Consider the following 16,906-nt stretch of genomic DNA (forward strand, 5'->3'; position numbering starts at 1 on the left):
AACTAAAAGGGATCCCAATAGGTCACTCACTCTATCTGGCTCATTTTTAGCATTCCTAAGCTTGGACATGCCTCCACAGCAATAGCGATGTACTCCCAAACTAAACAGTACCCACCGCCATGATGGAACACACCTCCCCCAGCTCAGTGAAACTAAAATCTGGAGAGCCCTCTGAGTTAGAAGACCACCCCACCATCTTATATTCTATCCAATATGTTTGGATTCAATCCAACAGACTTTTACTGAACTCCTACTATGTGCAAGCCATGGTACTAGGTCAAAGGGATAGAAAGACAAAAAATAACCCTGACAAGGTATTCTGGTGCCAAAAGTTTCTTGAGGCTAATTTTAATTAGTATCCACAATTGAGATAAAGGTAGATAAATTACTCACCGACAAAGCCATGTGCAACAATGAATGGTTAACTACTGACACAGTAGTGTCCGGTTTTTTTTTTAAAGTCTATGATTATTTTAGACACTGTAGTTAAAATGACTGTTCATGTTTGGTGTGGGGACTCTTTTTGTGAAAATTTCAGGACAATATCATCTTTCCAGGACCGTTTTAGACACAAAATGTCCACACTGCCACTCCCTTCCCCCCCTTACTTATCTCTGTATTCTCCTCCTCCTCCTAATCCCTTTGTTCCTCTCTCACTCTCTCTTTTTTTATTCTTTGGCATCTAGAGGCAGGAAGGGTCACAACCCTGGTAGTTCTCTGGACTAAAGAGGTTGCCGACCCGTGCTCTGAACAGGGATGGTATTTCTCCGGCCTGGTGCAGGGTGTGCCTAGTTAGAGTACATCATGTGCTGAATAAGCTTATCTTTGACACACTCCCTCCCGCCTCCATTTATTTCTTCCTTTGCCAGCCCCCCTACTTCCTCCTCCCTTATAGCTCCTGCTTCAGATGGATGGATGGGGAGTCTTCACTCTTGTCCTGATTGGGTTATCCTTCTGCTGAATACTAATTATAATAATAACACCCTGTGCATAAACAGGGTCTAATCTCTAAGACACTCCAGAGTGCACCCAGCAGGCAGGTCCCAGCTTCCCAGTCTCCCAAATCTCTACTTTTCTTCCTAGTCTTTCTAGTACAATTGCCTAAGGAAACGCATCACCTAATCTTTTGGCTTTCCTGAAGGAAGGGTATTTATGGAAGCTAGAGGGTATTTATATTTCTTTAACTCATTTATAATTCTATTAGTAATGGGTTATAAACTTCACCACGGGCCCCCCAGAATTAAGGTGGTAGCAATTCAAGGGGATTGGGTCAAGCATTGTTTATGTATTAGTGGGTTACAGTATAGGACCATAGATTCAGAGTGGGAGGGGATTGCCAGATGCCATCTAATTATATAGTGCAAGGTTTATGTGCGTGATCTTACTTGAACCCCACAATCACCCTGCCAGGGTGTTGGTATTGCAGGTATTATTAGTCCCAAATTTAGAGCTCAGAGGTTGTGTTTTGCTCAAGGTCACACAGTTGGGCTGTGATTCAAACCCAGGGCCTTGGCCTACAAATCCAGCGTTCTTTCCATTTATCGCACCCCCATATCAGAAGCGGAATTTGAATCCAAATCTTCCTAAAGATGGATTCCAGCCAGAAATTTCCCCCTTCCCCCTTTACAAAATAATTCAGCCCCACCCTGCCCTTAAGGAGAAGGTTTTCATAGAAAATGTGAAAAATACTGAAGACAGTGCAGTAAAGCACAAAACTGAGTATTGCCCATGGTCCAAATGGATCGGGCAGAAAATGCCGAAGGGGTCGGGAAGGGGCCCAGAGAGGGAGGGATTCCAACGGGCTGAAGTTGTAGAGAAGGTAACCCTTGAGGGAGGCGTGTTGGCTTCACTCCTTCTTTTCCCTCCAAACGAGGGCACCCTCGTCTGCACCAGGCTTGGAATATGCCCCCCTCGCTCATTCCCCCCGGGCGTGCCCACACCTCCAGGCGTGCACACACCTCCGGCCCTCCCTCCGATCTGCTCCCGCAGCGGGCTGCTGGCTCTGTGGCAGGGTGGGCAAAGAGGTTTCCAGCCGGGGCTGCTCTTCTGCAGCAGTTGTTCAGCCTGGCTACTCGCCAGGCAGGAGTCCGGCCAGGTACAGAGCAAGGGTCACACGCGCACCGCCCTGCAGGTATCCCCTTTGTCGCGGTGAGCTCGAGGGGCAGAGCTGTGTCCGTACCAGGGTGGAGCACAGCCACGACCCAACCCTCCGTCCAAGGGGCGTTCGCTTGACCATTCCTCCAGAACGTGCGAGCGCAAGGATCGGGCGCGGACCCCCATGCGTGTCCTCCTCTCCCTCCCCAGCAAAGTGCTGCGGTGAACTATTCCCTTTCTCTGACCCTGGGTGGTGGTCCCCTGACAGCCCACCGTAGGGATGTAGGCACATGCCTCAGAAGCCATGCAGGCTCCTTTCTTTCCAATCTCTTGCCCTCCCTCCCTCCCTTCGTCTTCTCCCTAAGTCTTGCGGAGTCCGGGCTTGGTCATACAAGGGGCGCCTCCTCAAAGCCCCGGTACGTCCTCTTCCCCACCAAGTCCCGCTTGCGGATCCTCGGTTAGACGAGAATAAGAGAATGGCCACCTACAAAACAGCTTCCTGGGTTCCAAGTGTGGGCCGGGAACGCAGCCCAGGAGCTGAGTTGGGGGGGAGGGCGGGGATCACACACAGACGTCCCCCTACACAGATGTACACACAAATCTGCGTCCAGAGACGCACAGACACGTGCACAGACACATGCACACACAGACGGACATACATACATATACACACGCACACGCACACGCACAGCAATAGAGCCAGGCGCCGGTGCAAGCGCACACAAAACACACACACACACAACACAGAAGCAGGCTGAACCCTAAGAAACACACATGCACACGCATGCACACACAAGCAAAGGGGCCCATGCATGCATGCAGACATGCATGCATGCATGCACGCACGCACCCACGAGCCCCCCCCCCACCACCACCACCGCGCACACGTCCGCAGCTCTCTCCCCCCTCCCGCTTCTTCCCGGTCCCTCCTCTTTCCCTCCCCCTCCGCTGGAGCCTCCCCCTCCCCTCGTCGGAGAGGCCGCGCGCCGCCATTGGTCCGCCGGGCTGGTGACGCGCGGCGCTCGGCCCCGCCCCCAGTCAGTCACTCGGCGGAGGCGGCGCTGGCGGGGACTAGTCTCGTCCGGAGACTGGCAGCGGCGGCGGCGGCGGCGGCGGCGGCGGCAGCGGTAGCGGCAGCGGCGGCGGCGGCGGCAGCGGCAGCAACAGCGGCGGCGGCCGGAGCTCGAGCCCGGGCGGCTTGGGAGGGGGGAGGCGAGGAGGACGGCGGCGGCGAGGACGGCGGAGGCGGTGGCGGCCGCGGCGGCGACGCGGCGGCGGGCGGTGTTTCGTTTCTCCTCAGCGCGGCCCCTGTTTTGCGGAGGGGGGGGCGGGGGGAGAGCCCATCCATGACCATGGGCGACAAGAAGAGCCCGACCAGGTACCTGCTCCCGCCGCTCGGGGCCGGGGGGAGGGGCGGGGGCGCGGGCAGCGGCGGGGGGAGGAGGAGGAGGAGGCGGAGGAGGCGCCCACGACTAGGCCCCGCCGCCGAGCCCGGGCCGCGGCGGCGGCGGCGCGCGCGCGGTGGGGGGGGCCCGGAGGAGGAGGCGTCGCTAAGATGGACGTCGGCCCGGGGCGGGCGGCGGGGAGGCGGTGTCTGCCGGCCTCCCTGCCGGCAGAGCCGAGCACCGCCTCCTCTGCTGCCGCCGCTGCCGCCTCGGCCGCAGCCATGGCGGCGGCTCCTAGTCCCCGACCCTCCCAGACAAAGGGAACGGCTTCCCCAGGTGGGGAGGGAGCCAGGGCCGAGGAGGACGCCCGGGGGGGGCGCTCCGCCCCGGGCCCCCCCACCGCTGTCCGCCCAGCCAGGCCGGGGTGGGGGCGTCCCCGCCCTTGTCGGGCCTGGGCCACGCTCCCGAAGCGGGCCGCGGAGCAACTTCGGGGGGTGGGGGCGCCCGCTCCCTGAATTGGGATCTCACCCGCGCGTGTGTTTGTTGTTCTCTCCTCCCTTCCCCCCTCGCCCCGCTCCGCCCAGGCCAAAAAGACAAGCGAAGCCCGCGGCCGACGAGGGATTTTGGGATTGTAGCGTGTGCACCTTCAGGAACAGCGCGGAAGCCTTTAAATGCAGCATCTGCGACGTGAGGAAAGGCACCTCCACCAGGTACCCCCGGAGCTGCGGGAGCTGGGGGGGGGGGGGGCGCCCGGGAGGCGAGGACACCCCAACACACACACTTGTTGATCCGTCGTGGCTCTCACCTGTGTTTGGCTCGAGGGTGTCGGGGTGGAGAGCGTGGGGGCGCGCTCCGCCTCTCATTTTATCCGTTTTCTGAGAGCAGAGTGTGGCCCAATAGTGTCACAATTCAGGGTCGGACCGAGGGGCAGGACCTAGTTCCGCTTTTTTTTTTTCATCTCATTTCATAAATTGAGAACAAACGCGGTGGACTCGAGCCGCTGACTTCGCAGAAGCAAGCGCCCCTTTTTTCCCGCGCGTCCGTGGCGAGTTCCACGGAATTCTGTTTTTCCGTGGGCGAAATGGGTTCGTTTGTCCTGTTTGCAAACCCCAAGGACGTTTTAAGCGAGGATCCCAAAGCAGCTCTGTTTCCCTCCCTTGCAAATGCCGTAGAACTTGGAAAAGCTACAGCTTGATAGAGAATTGAATCTGGGCTAAAAAGGCTGAACTGGATCAGCCTTGGTGCTTGTTATTTCAAAATGGTGAAACTGATAACACCAAAATCTGGTGATGAGGTGTAATGCTGGGTTTTTGTAAGTCATAGAACGTTTACGAAGAAGTGCTTACAACAGTCCTGAGAACTGAGTCAAGAGTCAATATTAGCTGGATCTTTCTAGGTTTAACTGTGTGTGTGTGTGTGTGTGTGTGTGAGATAAAATTTGGAGAAACTCTCCGTGGTTACTTCGGAGTTTCTTGTTTCCTTCTCTGTCTTTGAACAGAACTTGTTCCAGTGTTATCATGATTTGGAGTTTGAGTTCCAACTGTTGTGGTTATCGTCTGATGCCCAGATGTTTGTGTGTATTCTGGGTTGCTACTTGGAGTTGATTGCCAAAATGTGTGTCTTATCAGGTGTCTCTTTTGTTTGGGTGGTAGTCCAGTGTGACCCTGTGTAGCATTTCAAATGCATAGTATTCGGTAACTGGCACGGTTTCATGATTAAAGACTTCTTTGTGCAATGCTTGTAATGTTGCGCTTTGATTTTTATACTTGAAGTTAAACATAAGCAGTTGGGCATACTTTAAGCTTATAACTTAAGGCTTAGTTTAGATTTGAGTGGTATACGTGAAAAAAATCACCTTTTAAAAAAAAGAAAAGGGACCATTGAAATTGTTATTTTAAGAGCTAATTTTCCCCTGCATAGTTTTTGATTGTTGTTAATTATAACTTTAGAAATATCTTGCTCTAGGTTGAATTTATATACGTATACTTTTTTTTCACTTAAATGTAGAATTCTGTCAAATGGCATCGAATTTTGTATGTTATTATAAGCAACAGCATGTGGATAATGAATTTTTTTTTACGTATAAAAACCTCTTTATTGTGGTTTTACTTTGAGGGTTACCGTAAATGATGTGTGTAGTACAACTCAGTGACTGGGAAACTCTTGAACTTTTTAAAAAATAGATTACTATTGTATTGAAACTTTTAACTAATTAGTTTACGTATCTGATTTATCATTGAATGAAAATATCTCCTACTAAAGCACATTTTTATTTCATTTTCTTGGATAAAATTTGAATGTCAGCCTTTTCCTCCCAAAGTTACATATAGTGACAGTGCAAATTATGGTTATTGTTTTTTGCCAATGTTGTGTGTACTTACAATGCTTGTTGATTTGAGTGATTTAATGCTCAATATGTTCAGACAGTAAATCTTTTAAGGGATCATAATGAAGAATTTGAATATTGTAGTTATGAACTTTGGGGTGATATCTTATATTTTGTAGCATTTGTGTCTACGCAAATTTAGTTTCGTAGTATAGTGTCTAGTGTTAGTATTTTTATGTAATTTCAATAACAAACCACTTGAGTTAATCTTAAGTCTCTTTCAAGTCATGACATTATTATATGACTTGTGATGTAACTACCCTGGTTCTAGTCAGGCTTATTGCCTATCCATTGATGGTGTTTCCAGGTCAGAATTATCTTGATGTTTTTGTAGGTTAGAGCTACTCTAGAAATTACAGTTAATTGGAATGCAAATAATATTTTGACAGTATGTTGTAAATGTTTCTCCATGTGGAGGAGGGGGCAAGTTTTACTTGATTTCAGCTCTCCAGTGTTTTAATGCTTGCTTATTTTCTTTGTGATAATAGTGGTAGTTGTGTTTGTTCCATTTCTACCTTTTTGCCTTGTTATTTTTGGGGACTTAGGATGATGATGTGTGAGCATGGAACTTTCTAATGTATATTCATCATCACAATTGAAAGTGATGTACTGTTTTTTCCCCTGTTTCTTGATGTTGCCTAATCATTCAACAAGCAATGTGTGCAATAATCCATTTAAAATCCTCAGAATGGTTTTTGGCTTTGTTAGCTAAGTAGGTTTTTCTGCCCTACTGACCATATAGAAATTGATGGAATTTTATTCTGCTGCGTTTTACAGGTAGACACCTGACAAATTGTATTCCCAAAAGTCACTTTAGAATTTATTAAGCACCTACTATGTACCAGGCACTGTTAAGCACTGGGGATGCAAAGATGGGCAAAAAAGGCTGTCTCTGTTCTGAAGCAGCTCCCAGGCTGTAGTTTTTAAAACTAGGAAAGTTGTAAGCTATAGTTAAGATACCTTTTGGAGGGGCAGCTAGGTGGAGCAGTGAGTAGAGCACCAGCCCTGGAGTCAGGAGGACTTGAGTTCAAATGCTGCCTCAGACACTTGACACATGGACTAGCTGTGTGACCTTGGGCAAGTCACTTAACCCCAATTGCCCTGCCCCTCCACCCCATACCTTTTGGAGAGAATGAGGATACATTCATTTCTTTGACTTGAAAATTAGAAAGATTCCTTGAAGGAATGCTGTCTCTGGCCATGCAGAATTGATTTCCACAAAATGGAGCTGGCTTTACAAATTTTTAAATGATATATCTTGTTTACCTGCCATCCATTTTTACCACTGGAATGAGACAGGTGACTTGGTCTGAAGTTTGAATTAACCTTTGTAAAAAAAATACTAAGAGCACCAACAAAATAAAGAGGGGATCAAAGAGTAAGAAAGATGTATTTGTAAAGGGAAGGATCATACCCTGGCAGGCAACCTAAGGATGTGAGAGCAAGGAAAAATTAACAGGCATCAGTCAGTCACCTAGAAGCTTTATTTTAATTTGTAAGACCTGGTATGCTGCTGCATGTTACTACCATATGTATATGCTCTCTGGGATTTTCTAGGTAAAAGAAAAGGGCATTGATTGGATATGGCTTTCCTCAGTATTAGCCCAAGACCTACAGGGTCACCTGACCCAACTTTCCTGCGCTTTTAAGCTATTATGTCTTATAGGTTGAAACTATAGGAAGACTTGGATACCCCATGTTTCCTGGTTTACATTCTCAGATACAAGGAAAATACTATTTGAAAAAATATAACAATGCCCCACCCCCAACTCATGTATTTAATCTTTTTGGTTGATTCTAATAAGTTGATGTTATCCAGTTTTGTGAATAATTGTGAATGAAATAGTACTGAATTTGTTCTGATCTCCTTTCATGGATACCAGTGTTATCTTCCTACTGAGAATGTGGATAGAAATGCTGTGACAGCTATCACTCAGTGCTATTCTTTTTATAAAGAAGCAGGCTCTTGAACCTAGACTGTTCACATAAAAATCTTCAGTCTGAAGGCTTTTTTGAGTAATTAACACATTATAAGCTTTTATGATAATATTGTTGTTTGAATTTTTAAATTTAATGTTGTGACATTCTATCCTTGTCACTTAAATGGTCTTATAGCTTTATTTATAAATTGAACTAAGAAAAGTACTCATAAAAACATTGCTATTATAACCCATAGATTTCTTCAGACCTTAAAATAGCAAACTAAAAATCAACTAAAACTTTCAACTTATTCTAAACATAGTTTAAAAAAATCTTTTATTCCTGTGGAAACCAGGACAACGCTATATTGTAAGGACAGGAAATTTTTTAAAATCACAAATAACTCCATTTACTTTCTTGGGTGCTCCTTTTCTGAATCAGTAGCTTAGATCTGCCTTTGGATCTTGTTTAAAAACAGTTTGGAACCATCCTTAGAAAATCAGAATACTCCCAAGTTGGAATCAAATATCTTCATGTAGTTTCAAACACAAATTTTTGTTGTTTCTCAGGAGCTTTAAGGGATTCATATGTATGTTGTGTATATGTATATACACACACATATATATATTCTTGTGAAAAAGATTGATTTTATAGATAACAAAATTCTCTAGGGAGAATGGAACTTTAATAAGATGTGGAGCTCAACTTTTATTTGTAGATAACCCACTTGGCTGCTTTTTTCTTATTAATTAAGCAAATTTGCATATAATAGAAAAATCTTTTTTCCATACAGAAGATTTTAAATTAAAGACCCTGGGAGCAGTTAGTGTTTAAAGCATAGTTCTTAAACTACGAAAGATGGTTCGTTTCCTACATCTTCACTTGGAAGTATATTACAAATTTCACATTGGTCATTTCAACCTTTGCTAATTATGACCGTTGTATATGTTGTTACTAACCTGAGGTAAATTTAATGTTAACTTTAAACATGTATGGTGACAAATTTTCAGAATTCATGAGATTAATCAAAGTAATCTTTTCTTCATTGACAGTATGATGAACTTAACACTATGTGGGATTACTGTCTAATTATTTTCGCAAATACTTAGCCACATGGATGGAGAGTTTGGTTAGGCTGACATAAATCCATCACCACTTACAAAAAGGAACTCAAAAGCCAATAATACTTAAAGGATCTTTGGTTTTATCAGTCTTAAAGTCTGAAGAAGATAACTTTCTCCACCTACACAGTCCCAAAATCCTGGTGCGTGGTCTTTGGAATGCCCACAGAAAGGCCCAAAAAAGTCATCGTTCTACTGCCAACTAACAACTAACCTAGTGATAAGACTGAATACTTATCTAGGCTGGTCCTCAGGACAAGTTCCTTGATATTTGGTAGGACTGGTCAAGAGTTTGTGTTCTTCTGGTCTGGCCATCACAATCTAGTAGTGTTACCTTACCTTCATGCCATAATGAGGTATTAGACTAACACTTTAGTGGAGGTATAGTTAAAGTAATACATACTTTTTGGGGGGGGGGAAGTATATTTTACCATTTTCTTATTTTTGTTAACTCATTTGTCTAAAGTTTATCCCTGCCATGTATTCACAGAATTTGAGTTAAAGGGATCTCAGCAGCCATCTGATCCAATCTGTACATGAACGCAATCCTTACTATAATATCCTCAAAAAGTGGACTTCTGGTCTCTGCTTGAATTCCTTTGGCAGATCTTAGTTTATTAGATCTGCTCATCTCTAAATGTAAGTTGTAGTGCTATCATAAAGGAAATACTTTTTTTAATGAGAAGAAATAAATTTTGGGGTCTTTAAAACTATTGATTTTAATTTGTTGTTGCTAGGAAAGAATGTTTTCTCCCTAAAGGAAGTTTTATTTCCTTCGAAAGAAAATTAGCCAAATATAGTATGATTTAAGAAAAAAATACTTATGGGATCTCTCCAGAATGCACAATGCACAATTTTTGTTCTTTGTGGACTATAGATAGATTCCTTTCTAAAGCATTATTTGATTTGATTCTGAAGCATTATTAAGGCTCTTTTTCCTCTTCAAATTACCTCATTTACTTACATGCACATTAAGTGTCTCTCTAGTAGAATGTAAGCTCTTTTAGGAGAGGGCCTGTTTCCTTTCCCTTCTTTATCAAAAGTGTTGGGGGCTCTATTTGAAAAATCTTCTAAAATATTTTGGCTTTTTGTACTGTAGAAGTCTGAATTTTTTCTTTTTCTTTTATGAGGTGTTTACAATAACTTATTGTAAAATTTGGATTAAGTATTTGGTCATAGGCTCTGTGTCATCTGTGGCTTCCACAAAACTCCCCCAAAATTCCCATTTAATCTCTTAGGTGGATCTGAGATATGAAACTGAGATGGGGAAACTCACGATGTGGAAGAGATAACTGTAGTCAATTATCAGTTCAACTATTTAATAATGTCAGCTATTTCAACTAGAATATTCTCTAGTTGAAAATGCCTTGCTTATGAATTTAAGTTTCTGGTATGTGAAATGCTGTGACAATCAAGAAACTTGAGGTGGGGAGAAGAATGTTTTGCTTCTTACTTCTTTATAAATCTTGTGTCTGCCTGTATTTTTGGATGGGGAGAGTGGACGAAGACCTGAGTGCTTGCATAAGAACTGTGACTTCTTTTCCTTCTGTTGTGGAGACCTACACAGACCTGGGAAAACCCTTGCTGCTGACAAAATTAGCTGAAAAGAGAGGCTTTTAAATTTTTTTTTTTAATTTTGTTTTTTGGAGGGGAGAAGGCAGGGCAATTGGGATTAAGTGACATGCCCAAGATCACACAGCTAGTACGTGTGTCAAGTGTCTGAGGCCAGATTTGAATTCAGGTCCTCCTGACTCCACAGCCAGTGCTCTACTCCGTGCACCACCTAGCTGCCCTAATTTTTGTTTTTCTAACAAGAGCCTCTTCAGCAAACTGAATTTTGGGGGCAATCCAAAGCTTTAGTACTAGGCCTCATGGATTTGCTTTGTTGTGCTCTGGATATTATAGAAGATTGGAGAATGGTATAGGAGATCTGCTACTGTTCTGCCTTGGTTGATTTAGATCTAATTTTAGAGAATTATCTATGAAGTGACTTGCCCAAGACCACATAAATAGTGTGGCAAAGGAGGCATTTGAGCTTGAAGCCAGCTCTGTTGACTTCATAGTATATCTGTAATGGAAAAGCATGGATCATGAGAGAGAACTTAAGAAGTAAAATACACAGCAATATGTATTTCAGACTCCTTGAGAATGCTACCTAATAAGTTTCATGATTTATTTTTCCTTTTCAAGTTGTTTCTTTTTATCATACTGTTTTTTATTCAGTGCTGTTTCATCCAAAAATAATCTGTCAAATTTACAAATGTGGTGGTCTGTCCCTTTCTAAATTTTTTTATGCCTCTTTTCCTTAACCCTTGTTAAGTGTATATTTTGCTCTCTAGAAACTCTTTGTGAATCAGGAAAGATTGGAAGTTTGGGGAAAAAAAAACAATTTTCTTTACTCACACTAAAGTAACTAGAATGGTGTTTGTGACCTCTAATCTCTCCTACTTCTTGTCTTTTCCATTCTGGATGTACTTGCCTCCTCTATACCCAGTCTCCAGGGTCCTTATGTAAGCACTGGGTTAGGTGCTAGATATACAGAGGCAAAAATAAAGTTGTCCCTGTCTTTCAAGGTTACCTTCCAAGGGTGGTGGTGGTGGAGTCAGAACATGCCACATTTTCATCAGTATAATCAAGGTAGAGGGTTAAGGGACTTAGAAGTAGGGATCGAACCTGTGATTTCACTGATAGAAGGAACTCCTGGGGGAGGAGGTTCCTTATACCAATTTAGCTTGGCACCTTTTCTGCTTTAGAGCATTGAGAAGTGGTGACTTGCCTAGGGAAATGCATAGTTAAAAAACATCAGAGGTGGAAATTGATGGCTTCTAGGCCAGTTCTCTGTCCAGTACTTTTTGAAGGACTATAGTATGCCAGGCGCTTCTATCCTTCGCTAGCATACAAGTTCATGTTCATTGTTTCCATGACACTATAAGAGCAAGAACCAAAAAGGCACAAAAGGGTTTGGGGGAGAAGGAATGCATTCCCAGCTTTGGGGAAGACATGAATGAATGGAGATGGGAGAAGACATCTTTAAGTTGGAAACAATTAATAGTCCATTTTGACTGGAATGTTGAATGCATGAAAAAGGGGTAATAGAAAAGGAACTTGGAAAGGTGGATTGGGGTCAGATTGTAGATGGTTTCAAATACCAGGTCGAAGACTTGATAAACTATCACAAGAAGCAGTATAAAGAGTAGAGGAAGGTTTTTAACATGGGAATTTTTGAACATAGGTTATGGTTAGTTATTTTTGGCAATAGTGTGAAGGATGTATTGAAGTGGGGAAGAGGTGGAAGAAGCGATATCCAGTTTGGAGGCCTTTATAAGCCTGAATTAGGATAGTAAACATTCAAGTTTTCAAGTATTTTGGGAGTGATTTTGAACTTGGGTGACAGAAATAGGCAAATTTGGAGGAGAGAGAGATTCAGAAAGGAAAATGAATCCAGTATTGGACGTAGTGAATTTAATTTAAATAGAGATGTCCAGCAGGCTAGGTGGAATCATAGGAGAGATTGAGCTAGATTACATTAGCTGATATTTATATAATGCTTTAAAGTTTATAAAGAACTTTAGTACATCTTTTTTGATTCTCAAAACAACCTTCTGAAGTAAGTACTTTACTGGTATTAAAGCCATTTTAAAGATGAGAAAACCTAGGCTATTAGTTTTGAATCCAGGTTTCCACTTAATAATGTCCTTTCTACTACAACAGGTACTGCTTTATAGATTTAGGAGTTTTATTTACATAGAACTGATAATTGAATGTGTGAGAGTAAAGGATGGAGGAGAGAAAGTAGCCCAGGAAGGAGACTTGGATAACTAGATAGGTGATGTTCCATCGAAGCAGCAGACAGGTAGGAGGAGAACCAGGAAGGATCAATATAATGTCACGTAATTTAAGGATGTGTGAGTAATTAGAAGGAGGGTAGTCAGCAGTATTGAGCTACAGAGAGATTAAGGACAGAGCAATAACGTGAGTATAGAAATTAAGGGATCAATTATAGGTGATGTCTGCTAAGGTATGAATTTCCCCTCCTCCCATTTCATGTTTAAGGAAGAGTTAGGTAGGCGATGGAAGTTGAGGAGGGGTGAGGTGTTGAAGATCTGGGAGACCAGGATATTGAAAAAGATAAAATGAATACTTTATAGTTCTCCAAGTAAGAGGGCAGAGTGCTTCATGTAGAGAGGAATACTCTGAGCTCATGGTTCTGAACTTGAGAAAGGAGGAAGAATGACCGGAGGCCATGACTTCCATAAAGATCTGGATAAAAATGTTAGGAAAAGAGCTTGTGGAGAGATTTTATCGAAGGAAATTTCTGGATGTTTTGCAGCAAGGAATATGCCAATACCCTGTTGTATCTACTGTCCTGGTAATACCCAGCTCCTGATCCTGGTCCTGGCCCTGGCTCTGGCTCACTCCCTGGACCATGAGGGCTTCTTTGCCATCCCCAGCTCTGGGTTTAAGCCAGTTTCTCTACCCATGTGGTATACTGCGATTTCCTCTCTCTTTGGTGGGAGAGGAGGAGCCAGCTTCAGCATAATTTTTTTTGCATTGTTTTGATTTGTGTTCTTCCCATTTGCTTTATTGTAGTCATTGTCTTGTGTCTTGTAGCTGCTTATTTCACTCTTCTTCAGTTCATGTTTTCCTATGGTTTTTTGAATTAATCATTTTCATAATTTCTTATTGTACTGCAGTAAATTACTGTTGGGCACCTAGGTGGTACAGTGGTTAGAGCACCTGGCCTGGAGTCAGAAAGACCTGAATTCAAATCTGCTTTTGGACATTAATTAGCTGTGTGGGCAGGTCACTTAACCTTGTTTGTCTCAGTTTCCTTATCTGTAAAATGAGCTGGAGAAAGAAACGGCAAACCACTCCAGTATCTTTGCCAAGAAAACCCCAAATGGGGTCATGAAGAATCAGACATAACTGAACAACAACAAATACTCTATCAACAAGCATTTAAAAGATGTTTACTATGTGCCAAGCACTGTGCTAAGTCCTTCTACCCAAGATTATAAAAAAAAGTTTGGGAATTATTGGCCTTGGTAGTATTTTTCTTAGAAAATAAAAGAAAAAAGTTTGGATATCCTTGGTGGGTGCCCCCCCCCCTTATTTTTTACAATGTTTTCACTCTAGGATCCGCTAAAATACTTAGATTCTTAGCATGCACCATAAAATCAGGCACTGCTGAACTCTCTATTAAAAACAAGCCAAAAAAAAAGCCCCAAAACCCAAACAATTAAGCAAACAAGAAAATCTAGACTCTTCATTGTTTACTTTGAACTTGTTTGGCCCTTACCTCAATTTGTTTTCCTGAAGGGAAGCCATATCCCCTACTTAAGTCTGGTTAGCGTACACATTTTTTATATTGATACTCAAAATAAACTTGACAGAAATTCATGCTGTTATTTTCACATGTTATGAACAAACGATATTTAGAAATCTTTAGACTTGACATTTTGGGGATTATTATTTGAGTAAGATTCCCTGTTGTAACTCAATTGGTTAATATTTTAGTGTACATGTAACTTCGGATTTTGGCAATGAAAGGAATTATTTTAACAACTTTTAATACACTAGTTCTTTAAGATATAAAACAAATAGCTTTATTTTAGTAGTAATCTTATTGTCTTATAGTACCAAATTGGAAGTATTAGTTAAATATGAAAAGTATTTTTCTAGGTCTAGTTTTGCATTTAAAATTATGTCTTACACAATTTATGATATAAGATGAAATATTTCAGTTTGTAGGTGTTGGATCATGCCAAGGTGTATAACTTTTTTTTTTCAAATTTATGGAAAGTTATAATGGTTTAGAGTCTGAAGCATATTATTTTATTGAACCAAAGACCTATTGTAATGTATTGAAGTTAGAGAGGACCACATTTTGGTCCTAAACATGTGCAAAAGTAGAATTAGTTCTCTCAAGATAAGTGATTTTTTTCCATCATTGAAAGTGTTCAAGCAGAGACAGGATGAATACATATTTATGGTTGGATTAGATGATCTACCATGACTTATAAGTTAAGAGTAACAGTACTTGAACTTTTTGGTCTCAAGACCTCTTTACATTTTTAAAAATGATTGAGGACCCTACCCTAGAGATTTTTTGTATGTGGATTATTGATGTTTACCATATTAGAAATCAAAAGTAGTAGTATGATAACGGGCAGCCGGGTTGATGGGGGGCCATGCTTGGAGAGAAGAAATCCTGAGTTCACATGTGACCTCAAACACTAGCTGTGGGACCCTCAGCAAGTCACTTAACCTTGTTGCCTCAGTTTCCTCATCTGTAAAATGAGTTGCAGAAGGAAACGGCAAACCACTTTAGTATCTCTACTAAGAAACCCCCAAATGGGGTCCCAAAGAGTCTGATATGACTGAAAACTTGACTTAAATAGCAACAACAAGAGTATGATGAACATAGTTTTGACCTCAGGGCCACCCCCATCCCCCCTGGAGTCCTCAGACCACATCTTGAGAATTACTGATTACTTCAGATCATTGAATTAAGTTAGTGCTGGCAGGGTACCCAGGCCACACCTTTCCTTTTGGAGATAAGAACTAGGTGAAATGACTTAACCTTTGTTCCAGTCATCTCCTATAAACTGGAAATGATGACAATCCTTGCCTCCCTGACTTGTTGGAAAGTTGAGATAATGTAAAGTGTTTTGCTCTTTAAATGTTAGTGATTGTCCTTTAGCTTCTTGAATTTACATTTTGGGCCTATAGTTTTTTTTTTTTTGGTGGTTCCCTTTATTTATTTATTTATTTTAATTTAAATTTATTTATTTAACATATTTAGTTTTCAGCATTGATTTTCACAACAGTTTGAATTACAAATTTTCTCCCCATTTCTACTCTCCCCCCCACTCCAAGATGGCATATATTCTGGTTGCCCTGTTCCCCAGTCAGCCCTCCCCTCTATCACCCCCCTCCCCTCTCATCCCCTTTTCCCTTCCTTTCTTGTAGGGCAAGATAAATTTCTAGGCCCCATTGCCTGTGTATCTTATTTTTTAGTTGCATGCAAAAACTTTTTTTTTGTTGTTTTTGAACATCTGTTTTTAAAACTTTGAGTTCCAAATTCTCTCCCCTCTTCCCTTCCCACCCACCCTCCCTAAGAAGTCAAGCAATTCAACCTAGGCCACACATGTATCATTATGTATAACCCTTCCACAATACTCATGTTGTGAAAGACTAACTACATTTTGCTCCTTCCCAACCCATCCCGCTTTATTAAATTTTCTCCCTTGACCCTGTCCCCTTTCCAAAGTGTTTGTTTTGATCACCTCTACCCCCATCTGCCCTCCCCTCCATCATCCCCCCCCTTTTATTTTTTTTTTTATCTTCCTCCCTCTTCTTTCCTGTGGGGTAAGATACCCAACTGAGTATGTATGGTATTCCCTCCTCAGGCCAAATCTGATGAGAGCAAGGTTCACTCATTCCCCCCTCACCTGCCCTCTCCCCTCCTCCCACAGAACTGCTTCCTCTTGCCACCTTTATGCGAGATAATCCACCCCATTCTACCTCTCCCTATCTCCCTCTCTCAGTATGTTGCTCTCTCATCCCTTAATTTCCTTTTATTTCTTTTAGATATCTTCCCTTCATCTTCAACTCATCCTGTGTCTGCTCTCTCTCTTTTACATATATATATGTATATATATAATATATATATGTATATATACACATACATACATACACATACATACATATACACATAGATATATACATACATACACATTCACTTATATGTATACATAAACATATATATGCATATTCCCTTCAGCTACCCTAATACTGAGGTCTCATGAATCATACACATCATCTTTCCATGTAGGAATGTAAACAAAACAGTTCAACTTCAGTAAGTCCCTTGAAATTTCTGTTTCTTGATTACCTTTTCATGCTTCTCTTGATTCTTGTGTTTGAAAGTCAAATTTTCTATTCGGCTCTGGTCTTTTCACTGAGAAAGCTTGAAAGTCCTCTATTTTATTGAAAGT

General features: G+C 42.3%; 1 protein-coding gene across 1 annotated transcript in view; it reads left to right on the top strand.

Moving 5' to 3' along the window:
* The first annotated feature begins 3,423 nt into the window (after positions 1-3,423).
* The window catches only part of LOC118831474 (RING1 and YY1 binding protein), an 82,700-nt gene continuing 69,217 nt past the window's right edge, over positions 3,424-16,906 (top strand). The window contains exons 1-2 of the mRNA XM_036738843.1: positions 3,424-3,472; positions 4,064-4,189. Of these exons, the coding sequence (XP_036594738.1) occupies positions 3,441-3,472; positions 4,064-4,189 (158 nt within the window). The 5' untranslated portion in view covers positions 3,424-3,440. The remainder of the gene's footprint in view (positions 3,473-4,063; positions 4,190-16,906) is intronic.

The sequence above is a fragment of the Trichosurus vulpecula genome, chromosome 9 (assembly GCF_011100635.1).
Source record: "Trichosurus vulpecula isolate mTriVul1 chromosome 9, mTriVul1.pri, whole genome shotgun sequence".
NCBI classification, from domain to species: Eukaryota; Metazoa; Chordata; class Mammalia; order Diprotodontia; family Phalangeridae; genus Trichosurus; species Trichosurus vulpecula.